This window comes from Elgaria multicarinata, chromosome 20 (genome assembly GCF_023053635.1).
Source record: "Elgaria multicarinata webbii isolate HBS135686 ecotype San Diego chromosome 20, rElgMul1.1.pri, whole genome shotgun sequence".
NCBI lineage: Eukaryota > Metazoa > Chordata > Lepidosauria > Squamata > Anguidae > Elgaria > Elgaria multicarinata.
The window spans coordinates 19,706,417-19,729,590 of record NC_086190.1 but is presented as its reverse complement, the minus strand read 5'-3'; the positions used below and the strand labels follow the sequence as shown (position 1 = coordinate 19,729,590).

Below are 23,174 nucleotides of genomic sequence, written 5' to 3'. Positions count from 1 at the left end.
CTCCTCGTGACAGGAGAGCCGGCAGCGCCCAGGAAGGGGCGGAGGCGGCCGAGGCCGAGGCCCTCCTCAGCGCCCCGGCACAGCCCCCGCCAAAACCCCCGAGGAGGGGGGGTGTGGGGAGGGGACACGAGCACGCGCACGCTGGCCGACCCCCCCCACTGACGGAGACCCCCCCCCCCAAATGCCGCCTCAGGGCCGCTGCCTCAGCCGCGCTGGGTTCCCAGGCGCGCAAGGGAGGCCGGGAGTTGTAGTCCGCGCGGCCTGAGGGGAGATTTGGGACAGCGCGCCACGGAGGAAGGGATGAATTATTATTATTATTATTATTATTATTATTATTATTATTATTATTATTATTATTATTATTATTATTATTATTTCTCACCCGCCTCTCCATTCTGGTCGAGGCGGGGACGGGGCGCGCAACACACCCCTGCCTCCGTCCCTCTTTTAAAGATCATTGAGAGGTCTGGGTTTGTTTTTTCCCCTTTTAAAAACTATTTATTTATTTATTTAGATGATTTTAAAACACACACAACACAAATGTAATCCCGACCCGAGGAGTGCCGGGCGGTGGCCACCCCGGTGACCCTCGTAAACACTCCTCACAACAACCCTGTGAGGTGGGCTGGGCTGCGAAAGAGAGGCCAGCAGGGTTAGCCGGTGAAGCCTTGATTTGAACCCAGGTCTCCTCCACCTCTAATCAAGTAAGATTTAATCGTAGAGAGGTTGGGAATAAATGCCCACCTAATGAAATAATACAAAATATGCCCACCGCAGCTCTTGCACATTTGTGTATTTTTACCACGCATCCACACCCGAGCCAGTAAAATAATCCTCCTTAACGGGTTTCTACAACCAAGCTGTCCTTGCGCTGACAGAAAAAAATAATCTATGTTTTTATCTATCTGTTTATATGTGTGCATCTCGCCAGCCGGCCATCAAAATGCCCAGAACTTCACAGAGAGCAAGAAGGACGAGTCTGTGCCCCAAGGAGCATGCAGTCTGAAGTTCGACATGGCAAAACAGGAGCTGCGCCCATCAGAGGCAGAGGTAAGCAAGGGAAGAATGTGCACATTCACCCTCGAAGCGTCAGGTACACTGGTCTTCCCCAACCTGGAGCCCTCCAGATGTGTCGGACTACACCTCTGGAGGGCACCAAGTTACACACTGATTGCCTTTGGAGCATTTGATAAGAGTCACAGACAACACAATCCTATACTGTGTTCAGTAGGGCTTACTCTGAGGTAAGTGTGCGTAGGATCCCAGCCATGGTTAGGCAGAGAGGCACAAATATGTCCATTCTTGAGGGAAAGCTCAGATCAGTCATGCTGTTTTTCTGTGAGCACCGCCTCCTGTTCCTAAACGTGAAATGCAGGTATTATTTATTATTATCTATTGCATTTGTATGCCGCCCCATAGCCGAAGCTCTCTGGGCAGTTCACATAAGTAGGGCCTGCCTGTCCCCTCGCCTGGATCACTCAGCCCTCCTGAATTCATGCCCATCTCTCAACACCACTAGGAACATGAGAAGCTGCCTTATCAGAAGTCGGGTGCCTCTAGCTGACTGGCAGCCATGGCTCTCTGGCTTCCTCCCCACACCTGGGGAATGGCAACCTTCTGCGTGCAAAGCAGGTGCTACTGAGCGACGACGGCCTGCCATCATCACCATCACAAGTAAAACCAACGACTCCCAGTTGGCTGCCCTAGCTGACAATCGCTGTCAGAAGGGCAGCAAGCCCCAAAGGGGAGGTGGTTGGCCCGCATCGCAGGGAGAGCTTGCCAAGACGGTGAAGTAAGCACCTCTACGGCGCCACACCCACGCATGCTGACTAAACCTGTCCAACCATGTCTCGGGAGAATCAGCAGCGCTTTAAAGGATGCAGCCAAGAACATGAAGGTGCACCAGCTGGTTTTTCATCCGGCTACTTGGCGCGGGGGGGGGGGGGGGAGCAGGGGAGATGGATGGTATCTTTTTCTTTCTTTTTTTGGTAGGGCTGCGGATTACCTCCATCTCACCAGAAGCGGCCTGTGGGCATTTTCAAACCTCAGTTTTGTCAATCTGGCGGCTGTTGCAAGTTCTCACCGCATTTGCCTCTGCTGCAATATTTAAGAAGAGCCCTGAAGCTGGATCAGGTCCAAGCAGCTAGTCTGCTGTTTCCCACAGTAGCCAAACAGCCCCGAAGGGAACGGCCCTTTTCCCAGTCGCTGCTCCTCCACAACAGCTACTCATATACTGCCCGTGAACATGGGGTGGAGGCGGTCTGGATCATTGAGCAGGGCACAAACTCATCTTCTGCAGCGGCTTCGGTAATTCAAAGCAGCCGTACTGAGGGAAAGATCAAATTTCTACTATCCAAAAGAAGAATTTTGAAGCACACAAAGCTCAGCTTAACCCAGGCTGACAGGAACAGAGGGACAGGCAGAGGCCTGTTTCAGAGCCACCCAAGATAGTAGATACGTTCGGAGCATCAAAGAATGTGGCGCATTATACTTTGAGGTACGGCGAGTGCGAGACATGATAGCACTCTTCAAGGACTTGAAAGGTTGTCACACAGAGGAGGGCCAGGATCTCTTCTTGATCCTCCCAGAGCGCAGGACGCGGAATAATGGGCTCAAGTTACAGGAAGCCAGATTCCAGCTGGACAGCAGGAAAAACGTCCTGACTGTTAGAGCAGTATGACGATGGAATCAGTGACATAGGGAGGTTGTGGGCTCTCCCACACTAGAGGCTTTCAAGAGGCAGTTGGAGAACCGTCTGTCAGGGATGCTTTAGGGTGGATTCCTACACTGAGCAGGGGGTTGGACTTGATGGCCTTATAGCCCCTTCAAACTCTGCAATTCTATGAGATGGTCAAGGGACATCCTTGCCTGCTCTAGCAAGGAACTGGGCTACATGGCCTTTGGGGTTCTGACTGCAAAGGTAAACTCTAGACACAGCCCCCAGCCTTTACTGACTTTGGACAGGTCAGGACCATATTTTTTTCGAGGCACCAAATGTAAGAGCTTTGTCTCCAAGCGCGGGTGTACCATCCTTGCAAATGAACAAGTCCCACCTTCTTTTCCACCCCTTCCCTATTCCTACACAGTTCCGGGCCTTCCTTGGCCCAACAGTTTTAAAACAGCAGGGTTCCAGCACAGAATCCTTCCCAAAGCTAAGCATTGTGGCACTGTAAAGTCTGCTCATCATGAATGCCTCAGACTGGCTGTGGCCACCCCCTGCTCCAAAGCATCTCTTCTAGCTGTGGAGCTTTGCCTGCTAACGTACAAGAAAATCTACCAGACAAACATTATGATAAAACATGTTTTTATTTTTGAAATGTTTACACATTTTTCCCTATTGAGAAACAATCCCCAAGTATTATTTTTTTAAAAAAAGTAAAACATGGGCTACACAGGGCAAGAACGGAAACCCATAACCTAATCATAAAAAAAAGCCCAAATGCTCTCACAACGCTGAAGCCCCCATCGACAAAGACAAACCCATCCAAGTATGTTCAAGCCCAGAAGGAAGGACGAAAGGCATCGAAGCAAAACAACGTGACAATTCCTGAGAGGCTACGACTCCTTCAGTGATTATGTTGCTATAAGCTGAGCTCAAGGATAGTGATCAAATGGCTTGAAGATTCCGCTTGGATTTACAACAGGACAGGACAAAGCAGACTAGTAAATAATAATAAAAAAATAAATGTTTTAGGGCACGTTTGCATGGCCCAAAAGGATGCTTTGCGAATTCTCAGGCTAGGACATGAACTCCTCTTTGAGCCTCATGTAATGTTGCTTACTCCACCTGGGAAATGTTTTCTTTGGAACACACACACACTAAAAAAAACCAAAACGGAAGTTTCCCATCTACGCTGCCAGGCTGTTTTTCAGAATTACTCTTCTGTCCAGCTCTAGGTTTGTGTTCCTGTATGAACTCTGTATCCTAACAGAGGCAACTGCCTGGACTCACAATCATGTCGCATGCAAAGAGACACCTTTCATGGTGGTGGTGGTGGGGGGAGTTCCCATGAAAAAGGTCCGCGCTTGGTAACACTTCCAAGTTTATCCTCCCTTGCCCCTTGTGATCAAGAATGGGAAGAAGGCAAGATCATGATTTATAAAAACAACTCACACTCACAAACTCCCAAGATTGCACCATTCTACGCAAAGGAACCACCCGTCCTCAAAGTTCTCCCATAATTAAAACAGAACCCTTAATGAGGATACCGTATTTCGAAAGAGGGACGTCATTTGTTGGCTAAAGTAGGAGTTCCCAAAAGACATGGGTGGGCAAATCCCCGTGGGGGCAGGGAGACACCCCTTTACATTTCGCTCAGTGTAAAGCCAACCCTACCTTGAGGGCTCAAAATTCCCAACCGAGGAATTTTGTTCTTTTAAATTAAAATATGACCAGCTGAGGATTCTCACCGGTTCCACTCCAGAGGGTGCAGCTTGGAGCTCTAACCACCCAAGACAGGGCTTTGGGCCTTGGTGCCAACCAAGAGATGGGCAGACACGCTCAGCTCTGAGGGTCAAGATCGGAAATTTAAAACAAAACCTGGCTGTTTTGCTTATCTTTAGGAATCTGTTATTTCCTTCAAATTGGAAGATTGCAAAACAAACCGTTCCTGTCAGTTTCTTATTCTCAGACTCTTATGAATGCTGTTGGCAGTTTTTCCTCGTGGACATTAAAAAAAAAAACAACCCTGCAAGACTGTCTCTCTGACTGGATATGTCAGCCCACAGTGCAGAAAGGCAAATGGGCAGAGCAGACAGAACATACTGGAACCGGCAGCCACCAGGTTGGAAGGACTACGTGCAGTACATGGTGGCGAGCCGTCTTTCTCCACGCGTGAACAAGAAGGCGCTCTTGCTCCCATGTCCTGCTCGTGGGCATTCGTTTGGCTGCTGTGCCAACAGAACGCTGGATGAGAGGCCTTTGGTCTGACCCAGCAAGGTTCTCAAAATGTCCATACAATGTGGCACAAGATGCCCAAGGCGGGCGACATTAGCGATGCAAAAGCCGATTCCTTGGCTGCCCTTCAAACCTGTTTCTGCCCACTGGACTGGTGCTCGGGATCACACTCTGCGCTTCAAGTTGGGCATGGCGGCGTTAAGAGAATTTCTGCATGCTCAGAACTGCACTTTACTTCTTTGGGGGAACAGGAAGTTTACTACCTTCAGCATGGGACATCTTCAAAGAGTATTGTGCCCAGCTGGCAAGTCGTGTCCAGCCAAACAACTCTTGTCCTTTACCGTGCCAGCTTTCAGCTCTATGTCTTCTCTGTCAGAATTTCCTTCTTTGTTAAAAATGGCAGGTAACCGCATTGGTCCAAAAGAAAGAAAGAAAGAACACCCAGAAGCAACAGTCGAGTAATACCTTCACTGGTCAATGATACCGCCACAAAGTCATGAGCCAGCTTCAGAGTTCTCCAGAACCCTTCTTCAGGCAGATGCTAAGCAAAAAGTAAAAACAAGGGGAAGGAGGGTAGAGAAGAGAGAAAGATATTCCCAGGTATGCTAAATCAGGCCCAGGTTTATTTATTATATTTTTATACCGCCCAATAGCCAACGCTCTCTGGGCGGTTGCCTTTTGAAAGATGGCGTGGAGGTGGTAGGCAGACTTACAGCACCGTCCTTACTTTCAGGTAAGTCTGCCTTAATTATGTATTTAAACTGCTCTTCTTCCTTGCCGATGCCACAGCAGCGTACAAAAGCGTGATCAAGACAGTCCTACAATATACAATGAAAACTACAGAACCACCGCCTTAAAAGAGGCCTACTAGGCCATACTGAGTGGCAAAAGGAACTCAGGTTGTGTCAAGGGGACTGAGAAATGGTGTTTGTTCTGTTCCTGGGGGGGGGGGGGGGGAAGGGGGGAAGCACCAGCCGTTATTCTCATTAGTGTGGGGGCAGATCCAGAGAGTCAGAGAGCGTAACCAAAGCGAACCACAGTCGTTCTTGTATTAGCAGTCTCATTTTTCAGCGGTTTATGTTTTCCTTTAGTTGTTCTCAATGCTTCACAAAGGGGACCTGTAAAGCCTGAACAGCACTGGGGACAGAATAAATGCTGGCATCTGTATTTCCACTGTTTCTTTCACGACTGCTTTACATCCAGTGCTGGTGTATAACAACATCTCCTTCGTGCTACAGTTTAAACTACAAATCAGGACTTCCTCACCATGTCCAGGAGCCTTTTTTTTTTTTTTGTAGTCTCCCTCCTCCCCGCTTTTTTCGTTTCACATAAATTGACTCCAATTAGCGCATGTTCATCATTTAAACAGTGCTTTGGAGTGCCGATTGCTTCAAACCAACGTAGCCATGCCTCGTTCTAGTCCACTGGGAATTAGATTTCACTGTTGCAATGTAAACAGAGTACGGGGTGGGTGGGGGGCAGTGCAGCAAGACGATTGCTCAACCAAAACACTTGAGCTGCAGAGCAGCCAAAGTGACACAGCATCAGATCATTTTTAACCTGAGTCTCTTTCGATACGCCACGAGAGCATGTTCAGGAGAGCCCAAAATGACCCACTGACGATACAAAGCTGGATACACGGGATAAGTACGTGGTCTTAAAGGCCTTCCCACTGCACATTTAATACCTGCTCTACTTAAGCAATTACAAGAGAGGCCTGCTGAAAAAAAGACAGCCTCTCCTTAGAACGGGAGAAAAGGGTTGCCGCTGGACCCAGTGAGGCCAAGAAGTCGAAATCACCCACCACGTTAACACCGGGATGTCATCATACCTGGCTGACTAGTGTCTATTAGCACCACATTCTTCACCCACCCCCTGTAAAACTAGCACAGGCCAGGGCAGCCGGGAACATTTTGGAAGCTGAGGTGTTTAAAAAATAAAATAAAAAAGGCAAGAGTTCTGAAATGCCCATCTCTGCCACAAAGGTTTGGCTTAGTGGTTATTCTTGCCGCTTAAACTGCTCATTAGCAAGACAGGTTAATTGTCTAGTCACAAAGCATACTGCCAGGAACCCAACGGAAAATCTGCAGGCCTGCAAGTTCTGCTTGTGCCAGTGCTAGCTCTAGGATTGCGGGGTGTATGCGTGTGTGTGTGTGCGCTCAGGAAGTGACCCTTATCCTGGACTAAGCAAGCATGCAAAAGGAGCATTTTCTCAGATTGCCTCTGACACCCTTACAAAACGTGCATGGCGTTACTCTTGGAGCAATCCCGTCAGCTCACCCATCGTCTGGAGCTGGTCCTGGTTTTGCACACACACACACACACACACACACACACACTCCGAAAGCTGCACATGCCATGTTTGTACGCATGCATGCTAGTTTATACACACTACTGTTTGCTAAGCAGGGTGGCAGTCCCAAGAACATTGCCTGAAAACCTGGCTGACGTGGACAGGAGCTGGGCGCAGAGCATCGATCCCTGCTCAGGTGCAGGCAGCTCCTGTGCCCTCCAGTGAGGTCTGCACAGCAGGAGGGAGGCTCTCTGTGAAGACACGGTCTACAGCTTCCGCCTTTTCACCCCTAACCTTGCATCTTATTCTAAAACCAGGTATTTAAATAAAGACTCTTTATTCCATTATACATTGCCTTAATAACAATAATTATTATTATAATAATAATTAAAAGCCATTGTGTCATTACAATACCAATACCTGCTTCTTTTAAAAGGCCTAAATTCAACAAGGGAAACAGACAGAAGATACTTTGGCTGAAAATAAAAGATCTTTTTTTCTCCTCTTTCTCTTAAAAAAGAAAGTACGGCTCAATCATCTAAGCAGGATATTCTCTGCAGTCAAATAGACTCTTTAAAAAGGGAGCGCGTACAGGCCAGCGGTCAGGCTGTCTTTTTGTCATGGCTACGTAGGGACTACGATATTCTTGGCTAGCAAAATGAGGAGGGCGAGATCCGCGTTCCCACCAGCATGCTCCAAAGCCTCGGTGGCTTCCTGGGGTGTGAAGCCAGCCTGCACAATCTGATCAACGGCTGCAGGAGGGTAAACAAGGCATCCAGGAGCAGCTGCAGGATCTGGAGATCTGACAGGCAGAGGCAGCTCAGCCCGCCCTCCATCCAGCGGCCTCTGAACCTCTGTGTTCGAGGCGTCTGGCACTCCAGTTTCTTCTGCGAAAGAACTCTGCGCACTCCAAGATCCGGCTTGATCCTGTACACGACTGGAGGAGAGGGGCTGGCTCTGCTCCAGAGCGTCTCCACATAGAACCCGGACAGAGGATAAACGCCGAGACGAGATATCAGAGGGTTCGCCACACTGGAGCCGATTTGAAGCTGCTGAAGGGCTCAGAAAGACGGAGCTGCTCAAATCCGAAGATTCTTGAATGACGAGAGCTTCCGGCCCGCAGCTCACAGCCAACTGCTGCCGCTCCCACACCTCAACGTTCTCTGCTCCGGATTCGAGCAACGGCATCCCTGTCGATGCTTCTTCAACACCCATACATTCAGGAAGGGAGAGTCTCACGTCTTGGCTGTCTCGATATGTACATTCATGTTCCTCTTGAGAAATCTCAACATTTGCAGCTTGATCTTCAGGAACAGCCGCTGAGTGATGGCCGTCTTCTTGCTGAGAAACTCTTAAGTCCCGTTTGGAACTGACAACCAGAAGGTGATGGAGCTCTTTCAAGGCAGACGTGAGAGAGATGCACGGATCTTCTGCCCGATCGCTCGGCTGGCCTCCGGAAGAAATGGCAGGAACGCCGGCCGCCGCTGACAATCCTGCTGATTGAAATGTTGCACTTCCAGGCTGCATCAAATCACTTGCAGAAGGAGGGCCAATGGGTAAAGAAGACTCCATCGTGGAGCATTCCGGGTTCACCCCACCAGTCAGTCCCACGCCGTGTTTGCTGGAAGGCTCATTGGCAGCAATAAGTGTCTCCTTGGAGACGTCCACTTCCATGAAGGTGTCACCTCCCGGGCACGGATTGTGTGGTACGCGATCTGGCCTCCTTCCCTCAATCGCCCCTTCCAGGGCTCTTCCCTCAGAACGGAAGTCATCAAAGCTCTGCTTGGCATTAGCAGGCAAAGGAGAAGCAGTCATCGAGCACAGATCTTCACTGTTGTTCGGCTCGTTCTGTTCATCTAGAGAGAGTTCTTTTCCAGGTTCGCATGTCTTGAGATCTAAACGAAGCTCATGCATTTGATTCTGTTCCACATGCTTTGGAAGCAAGGGTATGTCCAGTTCTTTCGTCAGCCTGCAAGCACCGGAGAAGCTACTCCCTCCCGCTTCAGCTGGAAGCTCCATACCAAGGTCATCGTCTTTAGTGTTAGACTTCTGTAGACAGACTCGAGCAACCGGCTTTTCAAAAGTGTTCTGTGAAGGGATACTTGGATTAGGACACAATTCTGTTCCAGTTTTTTCAGCTGGAGAAGCATCGGAATTGGCAGAAGCAACGTGATCAGAAATAATCAGTGGCGACAGAGGCGTCTCTCTGCTTTCTAGAGATAGCGAGCATTCAAGAAGAGAATCCACAGACTTTACAGCTCGAGGATGAACCATCTCGGCTCGGCTGCCCTCACGGGAGCAAACCGAAGGAGCGGAGACTGAGCGATCAAGTAATCGGCTTGTAGGGTTACTGGTCTTCAGACCCGTCTCTGGGAAACGGACTGGACGTTTAAATCCATCAGAAGTTGGTAACGACGGTGTTTCTAGTGAGGTAGTTTCTTCGTCACTATTCTCTGTACATGGGAGGGGAGAAAGAAAGAGAAAGATGATGGGAAAACCTGTATACGGTCAAAGGGTATGTACCCTTTATCCGAGACATGGCAGGGGAAGGTGCCTGTCAGCTGGCATTGCTGTGGCTTGCTTCGTCGTAGACACATGCGGACTCAGGGCACTAGCGAACAAAGCGTCTGCTTTCAGTGGCAGCCTGAGTCCATTCACCTCAGAGAGAGGGAGAAGGGGGAAGAGATGGCAAAGTTCCCTTTCCTGGCTCAGTTGGGCAACACAGCCAGTTGTCTCCTCTCCCCCTAGAACGGCTTCCAAACCAGCCTTCCAGGAGTGTTGGACTACAACTCCCAGCATCCCACAACCAATGCTGGGAATTGTAATCCAACACAACTTGAAAGCTCCAGGTTAAGCAAAGCTGGCCTAGGCCGCTGTGCAACAGTATGAGAGAGTCGCTGCCTGAATCCGCCTGTCCCGTCCCACCCCTTAGGTGATAAACTGCCCTGAGTGCTTTGGCAGGAAGACAGAATAGCAATGCCATAAAGAAGATCCGGGAAACAACAGCTACAGGGCTATGGAAGGGCTTGCTTCTTTTTTCCCCATTACTCAAGAACATGGTATCAGAAAAAAAAAGGGGGGGGGGAAATCAGGAGGGAAATTACTGGAGTTAGTATTTCAAGAGCAGACTATAAATATCTAAATTGGTCATTTTCCTTCTTCGTAGAACAAGAGGGAGGGAGGGAAACAGGAGAAACGATTCAGCTGCAAAGTAGCCGCCTTAAAGGCGCTTGTACATCTCAAAGATACTTACGTCAACAAACTGATAATGGCTTTTCGCTGGGCAAATGGGGAGCCTTGGAGAATCCTGTTTGCACAACCCAAACTCGCTAGCAGGTTAAGAGCATTCTCACATGCAGTTTAGGGTGGTGCACAGCACAGGGTTAATTGGGGCCTCTGTTTACCACTTAAGGTAAGCCCACAGCAAGGAGTGTACATAGCAAAAAGTGAAACTGCAATCTCAACCCGGATCATCCGGCAACTCTGGAGCGTGTTCTAAACAGCCAGTTACAAGCCCTGCTTGGATCTAGTCGACTGAGAACATTCAGGAGACAACACAACGCTGCTCTCGAGTCCCACACATCAAGCACACCTGCCCCATGTTCTGCTGTTCGTTGTGCTCTTCCGTCTTCTTTTTCTCTTCCTCCTCTCAAAGGCAGATGTGTGAAGAGCACACAAGGTGCAGGCCTGCTCCACACGGACGCAATAAGAACGCTGTGGTGGGAAACAGCTCCCTTAACCCCCACCCCCACCCCCTTTCAAGGAGACCGGAGGAAGAGCTGGCAGTACCTGGTCTGTGGCCCACTCCAGCGGCAGCAAACCCACATTACATGCATCAAGGCTTCTGGCGCTCTGTTTGGATTAGGAGACAAACACACCAATCTGGGGTTAGCAACACCACATGCGTGCACAGCCCTGGCCTCGCAACCTCACAGGGTTATCCCTGCCCCCTCCCTTGCTCGCCACGCAATGCCTGCTGCTGTCGGCACGTCCTGCAGACGAAGCTCTCAGCTATCCTCATCTCCCTGCCGTGTGCACAGAAGGACTTTTGCCGCCCATGAAAGAGTTGCTGCTCTCCAGTCCGGGCCGCGGCTCAGGTGGGGGACCCTGCCGGAGCTGCTCCTGGGGTCTGTTCTCAACTACCGTTGACCTCCTGCGCTCTCCGCCGCTTTCCTGCGACTTCTCTTCATTCTGCCTCTTTCCTCCAGTTTGTCAAATGGAACCAAGGCCAGACCTCAAGGGGTGCCTGAAGGGAGTACGCCAGGCTGCGCTAGGCGAATACAGAGGGTATCAACTGGGCCAGGAAGCCAGGATTTCAAGGGATTCCTGGCCTGTCCTCGCTCCACAGCCAGGAAACACGGGCGCGCTACTTCCGCACTAAAGCTCGCTCCCTGGCCATAAAACAGGGCCTCGATCGGAAGCCAGCCGCTAGCAGTGCGATTCTCCTCTCCTGCTTGTGGGCCGGGTCTGCGTTCCTCTCTGCCTCCCTGCCATCCAGACCTCGCTGCTCTTCAGGAAAGGTGGAAGCAGCCCAGGTTGCCTCGAAATAGCCTTTGTCTTCTCTCATCCGAGGAGCTGGCTCTAGCTAGCTGACTGTGTCTGAACACGCCGGCAGCGCTTATGCCTGCAAATGGTCCCTAGAAGCCTGCATCTCGGTAATCTGCTGCCAAAATCAAGATTACGTCGGGGCTGAGCACTAGATGGAAGCACGGACAACAAAGGCTAGTTACTACCCCGGCCTGGAAATGCTCAGTCTCTTTCCCTTTTCGGCAGAAGAAATGGTCCGGTCCAAAAGATACGTCGTCCGAGGATAGATTCCCTGTTCTAGGCTCGGGCTCGTGTGTGGCAAACCCCGCGTCTTTAGAAGAGGGCTCGGATGGGGAAGGGAAACAAACAGGCAATCTCGTTTCCCAATATAGCAGGGAAGAACGTGAAAGAGCCATTTTCAGATGAAATCCATAAAACCGTCTGGGAATTGCTGGAGCTGAACCAACGTGCCGGATGGGAAGCTGCCAGGAGCCTCCTGTGAGAACGTGGTCCTACTTTTTCCTTGCAAAGGATTCCCGGCCACGTCTCCACCATGCAAGTGGCTGGCGGTGTCACTGCAGACACCTGAACATGGGGAAAGACGGCTCAGATGTCATGAGGCCACCGCTTCCTACATCGAGCCCAGTGAGCATCGGGGGAAGAGGAAGAGAGCAAAGCGCCAGACTGGGCTTTGGTGCCGTAGGCCAGAACATGGTCGAAGGCTTTCCAGATCTTCACCCAGACAGGCTCATCGCTGACGTGGCTGGGCAAATGCCGGGCAACCCTTCTACGTACCCTCCGCCCACATTCCAGCACCATTTCCCAAAAATGCAATGTGATAGAAGCGCTGGTGCCTTGTGGGTGAAAAAACAGCTGCTGCTATCAGATAAAAGTAGGGGCTGACTGGTCCCCCAGATGCCCAGGAAGGCACCTGCTAAGGGCCTCCAACGCTCTGGCGTTGTCCCTACAGCCAGGAGGTTCTCCTGCCGTCTCGCTCGGCTAACGTTCTGCGGAGGGGGCTCACTCTCTCTCCAAGTGCGGCTCCTGGGGGTGGGGCCACCAAGGTCTGAACAAAACTCAAGACTAAGCTAGATGTGTCAAAGGGGAGCTTTAATGTCAGAACAAACGGGCAAAGCAGTTTCCTTGGCACTCCATTTAACACGAACTGTTAAGAACCGGGGCGGGGCGTGTGGACAGTGCTGGCTCCTACAAGAGGACACACAGGGACTCGCAGCGGGCCAGGCAACTTGAAGCCAGGTGGCCCCTCCTCAGCCTCCTCCTCTCCTGCTGTCGACTGACTCGGCGCTCCTGGGAAAATCCAGCTGCAACTAACATTTCCAAAAGGGAGGAGGCTCATGAGAGTCAAGTCAACTTCCTTTTATTTTAAGGGACTAAAATGGCCAGGCGGCTCGGATGCCTTGTCTACTGGCGTTTAGTTTTATGCACCCTATTTCCAGGTAGGGCAACCCCTAGTTTGGTTTGCGAGGGGGGACGAGGACGATCCTGCCTTCGGCCAGGAAGAGTGGCCCCTGAGGCCTCCTGAGCGTGCAGAAGGTGGCCAGCGTGACTGCAAACGAAGGTGGATCCAGACCTGGGTTCAGATCCACTTGGCAGCCTTGGGATAAACCAGTGCCTTTCAGCCTAAACTCCCTCGCTGGGCTGCGGCAAGGCTAAATCACGACTCTTTGGCAAATGGGGTACAAGCACAGCAACGATTCTAGTAAAGGACAAAGAAGGCTACCCCTTTTAAATTGTTAATTGGTTAGATTTTAAGGCTTCTAATCGATTAATCAATTAAAACGGCATCCCCAATTGGGCAAAACATTCTTTTCGAGTTGATGTTTTTAGGAGAGAAGTACAATTTAGGAACTTGAGTGACAGACGCCACCTGCCCCAACCCTCTCCCAAGACAGCGCCCTGCTGCCACACTCTCACGCAACGCCTAGAAAAGCTTTCTCCAACCTGGCACCCTTCCAGCTATGTTGGACTACAACAACACCCATCACCTCCAATGGCCCTGCTGGGTGGGGATGACAGAAGTTGTAGTATGATATACCTGGAGGGCACCAGGTTGGGGGAGGCTGATTTAGGGTCAGAGGAAGAGGCCTTTTGGCTTCAGAACACCTGCTTTAACTACAAGGAGATATAAAAACCAGTTTAAAATCATTTCATCAATTCATTCTTACCAGTCCTAGTAAAGAAGAGCCATTGCTGGTTTAGATGCTATTGATGCCCATTGACTCTTTGAGGTGCAGCCCCCAAAACTGCTTTTGATTTACCTGCAGTGTCCAATGACTGCCCCCTGCCTGCCTGCCCCCCCCCCCAATCCATACAGACTTTGGAGGTTCCCACATGCCCCCTTCCAAGTCACACACACTCCTTTCCCACCACATCAGTGCATCCAGGAAATGGCGGCACCCAGACAATCCCAGGAAGCGTACATAGGGAGCCACCACTCTTGGGACACTGCTAAGCTGCAGTGAGAAGCAGGAGTCTTCCGCTTGCAGGGGGGAGGGGCTCCCGGCGCTCCGCAATCATCTCCCTGCCTCCTCCCGCCTGTAGCCCTGGCGGTACCTGCTTCCTCGGCGGACTTCTGCAGGGCTTCTGCCAGTTCCTGGTCTGCGATCTCCTCGGGCCGCACGTCCTCGCGCCCAGCCCCATAAGCCAGCCTCGCACACTCGGGGAGCTCCCCTTCAGGCAGGAAGGTCGTCTGAGTGCCCGTGGTGCCGATCACCAGGACGTTCTTTTTGAGATCTATGGAACACTGGAGGGACGGACGGACAGGGAGCCAGGGGCAAGAAGAGGAGGTCAAAGGCCAGCTTGGAGAAGACGCTGGCCGTGCCTCGCTCCCGTCGTCTGGGAAGTGACACCCGAGGGAACACAAGCAGCGGCTTCAAACAGGCCCGGAAAAGCACAGGGCAGGGACTGCGGAGGAAGGCACTCCCCACAACCTCCACCACAGACCGGGGTGGTGAGGGGGAGAGAGAAAGAGGCAGCAGTTCTCAAGGGGGGGCCTCCCGCGTCCCAATCCAATGAATGGACCCATCTTAGGTGAAATGTCTTTTTGTGATTAACCACTTGGCCAGGAAGTTGAGGATTTGGACCGCTACTGTTTACGGAACCAACATGCAGAACAGGACTAAGCAACCTGGTGCCCTATAGATGTTTTGGACTACAACTCCCAGCATCCAACCACTGGCCACGCTGGGAGGCACCAGGCTAGGGAAGGCTGATCTGTGTTTTTAATATATTATTTGGCAGTTTTATTGCTGTAAGCTGCCTTGAGTTTAGATGGGGCACAAGTCCCCCCCCCAGACCCCTTTCCCCCCCTCACCAGCCACCGGTTGTTCTGGAGCAAGCCGCCTCCTGCCCACCCCTCCTCCTCCTCCGCCTTACCTGATGCCTCTTCAGCATATCAAGTCCTAGAAGCATGTCCATGGGCTGCTCCTCTAAGATGGAGAACGAGCAAGGCAGGAAGTCCCCTTCGATCTGAACCTGAGCTAAACGCCGCGGGAGAAGCCAAGAGCCGCCATGTCAGCCCTGGGAACGCTCCAGCTCTGCCGGGAAGGGCCCCTCCCCCACCCCACTGTGGCAAAGCTCCGAAGTTCAAGGGGCCATCCTCCCACTCCCCCCCACCCCCGGGCCACTCACCAAGGTGCACCCTGCCAATGATCTTCTGGGTGCCCACGCCTTTCGCGATGCCGGCCCATCGCCGGTCCACCAGCCGCATGATGTTGCACCTCTCCGCACAGGCCTGGCTCATGATGGTCATCTGCGCCCCTGCGAGAGACACAGGAGTCAGGCAGCTTTCGTTGGCTGGTTGGGAAGGAGGAGCCCAAGCCCTCCGTTTCAGTGAGGCGGCTGCACACAGGTCGGCCTGCACAGCCCAGGATGACCTGCTCCGAGGCCTCCGGACTGCTGCCGCCTGCCACAGAGCCCTCCTGCTGCCTGCCTCCATACCGATTCTGCCCTTCCACAGCTTTGCTACCTTTCCGCATCCTTTCAACTGAACCGTGGGCCTCGGGCAGCGAGGCTAAAGGCCCTGCCACTTCCCACCAGCTCTGTGTACGAAGCTTCACGCAGATCCCGGTTCTCGGGCAAAAGGTTCTTTTCCCGGCACGTGCTCTGGGCGCCTCCTTTTCACTGGAGATGCCAGGAATAGAGGTTGGACCGCCTGCCCCACGTCCAAGGCCACCTTTCCCGTCACGTGAGCCAGGAGAAGAACAAAGCAAAGAGCAGGAAGGTGGGGAAGAAGAGACCCTTCCCCAGAAGCAGGGGGGAAACGGACCTGAGTCCACGAAGGCTTTCACCGGGTGCCCGTTGACTCTGCAGTTGATGTAAAGCATCACCACCTGGCCGAAGCTCTCTGGGGCCTCCTCCATGGCGATCGTCATGTTCTCCTCAATGTTTTGCTGCCTGGAGCCAAGGTCAGTGCAAGGTTAAGAGGGCTCCCCTGCCGGCATGGGCAGAGCTGTAGCCCGAGATGCCCCCCACTCAATTCCTTCCTTGTCAGGACACGGACCCCGGCTTCAGGGACCCTCAACCCCACTCGGGATGAAGACCCCCGCGTTTCCGAGGCCACTCAGTGTCACCCCGCTGTGGAACGCCAGGTGTCCACTTCCACAATTGGGCTTTCCTTTCCCACTCCCCTACAGCAAGTGGGGAACTAACCCTCCCCACACACTTAAAGGCCAAGCCATAGGCAGGCAGGCACAACGCTGCACAGGGACCCCCTTGCTGGAGAAAGCACCACCGGCTGGGGGCAAAGCAGCCTCCCTCGCTCCAGGTTCAAGCCAGATGCGCAAAGGTGTCCCCGCCTCCCACCGGCGGCTTCAAGGCCTCGCTCTAGGGGTTTGCTACCTGATGTCCTCTTCGATCTTGGCCTGTGCCTCAAGATCAAAAGGGTCGGCAGAGAACAGACGGATCCTCTCCTGCTCCCGGCGGGCTCGATCCTGCTGCTGCTCTACCAGAACCCGGGTGAACTTCTCTAAAGTAAGAAAAGGAAGACAGCTAATGTTCCATAATCCCTTTCACACCCCAAAGCGCCTCACATACACAATCGCGTAATCCAGCTCCTGTTTCTATCCAAAAGCCTTGCACTCCCAGAACGAGCTGCGCCAAGAGGCACGATGCAAAACAGCCCCCGGCTGAAGCCCCCCCCCCCCCCGGCGGAGGGCGACTGCCAGGCTAAGGCTTCTCCTGCCTGCTCCCCTGCTGGCTGGCCGGCCTGCCCTACGTTCTCTGGTCCAAGGAGTGAGACGCCTTCCAGCAAATTACATTAGAGAATCCCAAGCGGCTAAATCAGAGGTACGCCTCTCCAGGATATCCCAATCCAGGCCCACCCCGACTACAGATAGTTTGGGGGTTTCCCAGCTTTTGTGCAGTCGCCCCCCCCCCCCCACCTTCTGAAAGCCCGAGATGCCACTCCCATAGCTGAGTTACAGGCAGGAAGAGCTTGAAGCGAAAATGTGCTGGGCTTCGGGGGGTGCCCACCAGTGGAATGAGCCCCCTTCCCTACACAAGATCTTCTCCGAAATGGAGCCCCACCCTGGGGGCTGGAAGAGGCTCTGCCCGCACCGCCTGGGCTTAAGCTTCCTTCTCCAGCACCAGCACCCTGCAGGGAGATACTCACCCAGGTCTCCGCTGAGCAGAGCCTCCGCCAGGGGCGGGTTGCGCTCCTTCAGCAGGGAGAGCTCGTGGGGGTTGGCCAGCAGCATGTCCCGCAAGAGCCCTGGGTTATCCAAGCCCTGAGGGGAGGAGGGCAGCTCAGGAGGGGAGGGCCGGGGCCCTGGAGCGGCCTGCTGCTGCTGCTGCTGCTGCTGCTGTGGCGGCAGCGGCTGGGGCAGCTGGGCAGATGTCCCAGGCACCGTGATGCTGCTGAAATCTATCCTGGGCAAACCTGGAGGGGGTCGGGGAGAAGAGAACACAGTTACGATGTCATCCTGCGGAAAAGCCTGGCGGTTCCTGCATGGGCGGCTTGGCTTTGCTCAAAGCCCTGGGCGTCTCAGGGCTCTGCCTTCCCATTAGCAAATCCAAAGCGGCAGGTGAAGATGAGGGACATGGGAGGCGGCCTTCTACTGAGCCAGGTCCCCCTCGCCCAACATCGTCAGCGCTAACCGGCTCCCGGAGAGCCGGGGCCTCCAAGCCACGTTGGCATGAACTGAAGGTCAGACTCAGCAGCAGGCCGCTTCCTAGCTCCCTGGCCCTGAGAAGGCGGCCTGAGGCTCGCAGAGTGAGCATTGGCCTGGCGAGGGCAGCCGTTTGCCGGGAGTCCGGAGGCACTAGCAGAACCAGCGTAAGCGACGGCGGTCGGCCAAATTAACCGCTCAAAAACTATGTCTGTTTTATCGGCAACACGGCCCTTGCCTCCGTCGGCCACACAGGCGACAGAGAAGCCTCAGGACCGGGAGGGCGGGCTGAAGAGGGAGCCCTTCTCACCAGGGAATGCTGCCGGGGGCCGCGCCTCCGCATTCTCCACTTGCTGTAGTATCACCACGTCTCCATCTTTCAGGCCATAAGAAGCCAGCGACCGGTGGTTGTCAGTGAGAGGCCGCTCCGCATAGACAATCTGGGGGAGAAAGAGAACGCAGTTGAATGAAAGGGCTGCACTGCAGGAGCACCCGGACCCCTGTGTTCCGCTGGCCTGGAGGCTTGCAGGAGGGGAGACATCCGCTGTGAGCACCTGGGCAGGGCTGGGCCTAAGGGGAGACCTGCACTGATTGCCTCAGGTGCTCGCTGTTGCTAGCCAGAATTGCAAGAGAACATATCCCCTACGCAAAAAGCAAGAACGTCTAAAGGCTTGAGAGGTGCCTAGCGTACGGAAAACCCTTCCACATTTCCCCGAGCAACTCAACAAGAGTTTAAATCAAGCCGAACGTGCGCCACGCTGCTCTGGCAGGACAACTGTTCGGGGTCACTGGATACTGCTCTGTGTGTGAGAGAGTGTGTGTGAGTGGGAGCTCCCCACCCCGGGAAGTATCAGTTGTCAAGCGAGTGCCCGAGGCCCACAGACCGCACTCGTCTTTGACACAGCTGTCCCGCAGGTGCCGTGTTGCACAACCTGCTCAACCCAGTGGCAGAGGCTGCCTGGAAGGAGACACCCTTCAACGGCCTCCGAGCTCCAGGCTTTATTACGGGCTGGGATACGCCAGGCATGTACTGCTTTGACTAAAATACGACATGCAACTCAGCTTTTTAATCTGCCACTGAGAGGAGGTGGGGCTCTACCTGGCTTTCAACTTGCCCTTTGATCACTGAACCGGCGCAGCCCAGGAACTCACACTCAGCTCATCCTGCCTGCAGAGAAGGCCAGTTTAATGGCTCTTCTCAGAAGCAACTCAGGATATGTAACACACACTCGCAGGCTCTTTTGCTTCCAGGAAGCACCTTCCCTCCTCAGTCCCAGGACACCATTACCATCTGGCAGACAGAACCACCCGGCAGGATCAACGGGCCCGCGCACACACACACACGCACACGCCCGCCCTAAGAGCTGGCGTCTCGCTTGTGAAGGTGCAAGACAGGAATGCAAATGCAGCTTCTCCAGAACCACCCACACGTCTCAGCAATCTGGTCTGGCCGGCGCAGAGGACGGTAGGCCGGCTGGCCGGTTCTGTCAGGGACAGGATCCACTTGCCCCATCGAGGGAGAGGCCAGGGCATCCAATGGAGGCTGCCGGCGTCCAGAGTTGGTGCTGCCTGACCCGTTCCCAAGCGGCTGCCCACCTCAAAATCTCGTCAGGTCTACTCCCCAACTCCTCCACCCACCAGCCCCCTTCTCGCCCCCACATTAAAGAAGACACGTGGACCTTTTCGCCTGGGACTGTGACGCGATCACACTGCGGAGCAGAGAATCACCACTGAACAGAAGAAACTGAGGCACAAACGAGAAGGAAAGAAAAAAACACCAAGGAGCCAGGGGTGGCAAGCCCCCCCCCCTCCATGTGCTGCCTGCAACACAGGCACAGCAACTCCATAAGGGAGCGTGGCGACTTGCATGGTGACGGAGGGAGAGGAGGAGGAGGAGGAGGAGGCGGCACCGCAGAGGGATGGCGCTCAAGGACGTGCTTTGTGGACCGACCGGGGCTTCCTCCTGAGAAACAAAGAGCTGCTGCGGCCTGCCAGGAACGCACTCCACAGCGTTTACAGCTTCCACGCAGGAAGCAGCGCGGCCACGGAGTTAGGAGCTGCTTGGGCAAGGCAGAGAATCACAGCATCCCACAAACCTTACAACAGACTGCCGTGGCCTCCTGACGCAAGAGACGGGAAAAGCCCTCCCACTGCCACCCAAGAGGAACCGGGGCCTTCGCCGGGTGTTGCCACATCCAGGACGCTCCCGTGCATGGGCACAGGCGCCAGCGCTAACGCTGGGGTCTTTTTCACCCACAGATCTGCGATGGCAGCGTCTAAATAACAGCTCCCAGATCCCCACCCTCCCCTCTCCTGAGAGTCACGGAGCGCTTTCCCCAAGGGGCGCTCTTCTGTTTTTTCTCTTCTGGCTTCTCCACGGTGGCAGATCAAAGAGGCGAATGTGGATCCAGTTTCCCTGGATGACTAACGATGAGTAACAGAGATAAGGAGCGGCTCACACTCGCTTCAGAGCCTCGTGCCCTGGTGAGACCACCTGGGCCAAAGTTTAGCATTATTTTACGTCAGTTCCCACAGCTGCAAAAGAGGAATATTAATGGTTGATTCTAACAGGTTGCTTCGAGGAAAGATAAACAAGGACAGAGAGTCAGCACTCTCCATTAAGGGTGTTCCGTCAAGTAAAACAGAAGGGCCCATAAAACTCGTCCGTCTTTGATTAATAAAAGCTGGCGGGGGGTGGGGTGGGGAGGGGTGACCCTCCCAGCCAGCAGAATCCACTTGAAGTCTTGGGGAAACAATTTCAGCAGCCCCCCACGGAGCCCCACCTCGAGCCTTGCTTTGAAGGCATGAAGGAAACACCTGCAAGGGCTTACAAACAGCCAAGGCTGTTCCTCCTCCTCCTCCTCCTCCTCCTCCCTTCACACTGCTCCCTTGCCAGCCGGTCAACATTTCCTGGCTGTGGTACCAGAGGCAGGAAAGAATCACTGGTCTAGAGGAGCCAAGAGCTGGGGAAACGCGGTGCCAGGCCTACGCGCTGCTCCGCCGTACAGAACTTAAATGCACAAAGTAAAACAGAAAGAGAAATGAGCCACTTCCAAAGGCCCCCTCTGCCCTAAGAAAGAGGTAGATACTGGCCCAGAAGGCAGTGGGCTTTCAACTGGGAAAAGTGCACAATGCCCCCCTCCCCAGCCCGAAGGGGGCCCCGGGGCAATCGAACGCCCTCTTGAGAGTAATCTATTCCAAACAGCTTGTCTTGCACTTAGAAGGGAGAAATCATCGGCAGCTACTTATCTTCATTTCAAGTCACACGCTGCCCAGCACGCTCTGTTAGGCTTCTTAGAAAGATTATTCTTAACCATTGGGACTCGCTAGCCCTCGGAGCCGGGCTACCTGCCGACTGGAAGCAGCCACACGATATCAGTCCGGCCTTTGCCAGCCAGAGGGGGGGGGCCTTCCCCAGCTTGGACTCCAGTTCCCATCAGTCCCAGGCGGCATGGCCATGGTATTGGCACTCTCTCTGTTCCTTCTTAATACAACTGCACCGCAGCATGACCCAAGGCTGTTTCCGACCACAACTCCCATCATCCCTGACTATTGGCCCCATGGTTGCTGGCGGAGGCTGGGAGCTGTAGTCTAAAACACAGGAGGGTACCAGGTTGGGGAAGGCTGATGCAGGGCAGGTAGGTCTTTTCTTCAACTGTTTTGGTCTACGACTCCCAGTGTTGGTGGCCACTGGCTCTATGCTGGCTGGGGCTGCTGGGAGTTGAAGTCCCAAACACCTGAAAATCAACCTTCCAGCTAGCCTTGCGCTAGAACTTGGACCTCCTGACCTTGCCAGGGATAATGGGAATCGTAGTCCAAAGCATCACAGGCAGAGGTAACTTGGGGACTTCCAAATGTTCCCACAATCAGTTGCCAGCGGTCATACTGGCTGGGGATGATGGGAGTTGAGCACGTATCAACATCTGGAGGCTGCCCCATCTAGTGGCCCCCCTCAAAGGCTTCGGACTATGACTCCCACAGTACCTCCTGACTGGGGATGATGGGGGTTGGGAGACTCTCCCAACCTGGCGCCCTCCAAAGGATCCAGACTACGACTCCCACAATCCACCGTGGCTGGGGACGATGGGAGTGGTAACGCGCGCGCCCCCCGCGCTCCAGGAGCCCCCCCACCGACCCCTGGCTCCGCCCCCTCCCCCCCAGCCCCCCCGCTGACCTGGCTCTCGGCGGCGGGGATGCCGGACTCGAGCTCGCAGAGGGCGCGGAAGTTCTGCAGCTCGAAGTCCGCGTCCACCTGCAGCGAGAAGGTGAGCTCGGAGCGGTCCCGCCGCAGGCAGAACACCGTCAGCAGCATGGCAGGAGGCCCGGCGCGGCCGGCAGCGGAGCCCAGCCTCGGAAGCAGCCAGCCCGGGTCGCCCGACGCCTCTGCTGCCTCCGCGGCGGCCGGAAAGCAGCCCCCGCGCACCACGGCTGTCGCGAAAGGCAGGGCCGGCGGGCGCACGCACGCACGCAGCCACGCCCCCTCCGGCTCCAAAGAGGCGGAGCGAAGGACGGAGGCAGCCACGTCCGGCTGTCGTGGGAGGCGCCCGGCGCCATGTGCGGGGCAGGGCTGGGTCCTAGCCGAGCTTCCACCCGTCTAACCCCGCCCAGCATCCCCTGCCATTGGCCCCTGCAAAACCTTTCACTGCACGGAAAGCAAAGGCAGCGGCTGCAAGCCACAAGGGGGGGAATCCAAAGCGCCTTCTGCTGCTATGCCTTTCATCAGGGCACAAGACGCCGCCTGTTCTCCAAATCTCTTCATCAGGGAAAATGGTACCAAAAATGGGAGGAGGAGAGGGGTGGTATTTGCAAAGAAGAGGCTGCCTTGATGCTGAAGTCATCCTAAGTCTGACCCTTAAAATGAAACGGGGAAGGAGGGTTTGCAGACACTCACATTGGACTCTTATCAGGGGAGGTGACGGCTACAGGGGTTACCCACATCTGCCCCACACATACGTCCCAGGACCAATAGGAACAAGAAGGAAATGAGTAATGTCTGACAACTCACTATTTTAAAAAAATATACAAAATGCAGCTGTTACTCAGAACTGTGACCAGTTTGCGAGCGTGTGACATTGAATCCCATACTCACTTATCTAGCATTGAGGCCTACTTTCTGAGGAGACCCATCCGGGAGTGCACTGTGCTCGGTTTCGTGGCCCTTCAAGCCTATGACCTTGGCAATCCGCTACCTTTCATTGACCTGGCACTTTGTTCTGGAAGACGTATTTTTGCACCAATGCCCTGCCTTGGCCCCCTAGGAGCTTGGCTTGGGACTGGGCTCACCAAGTCCTTAAACTGCCTGTTCCATCAAGAAATACAACACTGAAGT

General features: G+C 53.9%; 1 protein-coding gene across 2 annotated transcripts; it reads right to left on the bottom strand.

The window, feature by feature from the left end:
* Positions 1 to 3,373: 3,373 nt before the first annotated feature.
* DDI2 (DNA damage inducible 1 homolog 2) lies at positions 3,374 to 22,235 on the bottom strand. 2 transcript variants are annotated; one of them, XM_063145381.1, is made up of 10 exons: positions 22,020 to 22,234; positions 18,156 to 18,285; positions 17,350 to 17,616; positions 16,578 to 16,704; positions 16,006 to 16,133; positions 15,369 to 15,497; positions 15,114 to 15,217; positions 14,292 to 14,481; positions 10,980 to 11,042; positions 9,557 to 9,643 (listed from the first exon to the last, which is right to left on the bottom strand). In XM_063145381.1, the coding sequence occupies exons 1-9, from the start codon at positions 22,155 to 22,157 to the stop codon at positions 11,026 to 11,028; spliced, it is 1,230 nt and encodes a 409-aa protein (XP_063001451.1). In that variant the 5' UTR covers positions 22,158 to 22,234; the 3' UTR covers positions 9,557 to 9,643; positions 10,980 to 11,025. The 2 variants fall into 2 exon arrangements, with proteins under 2 accessions (XP_063001450.1, XP_063001451.1); XM_063145380.1 differs by lacking the exon at positions 10,980 to 11,042 and having other exon boundaries at positions 3,374 to 9,643; positions 22,020 to 22,235.
* Positions 22,236 to 23,174: the final 939 nt, after the last annotated feature.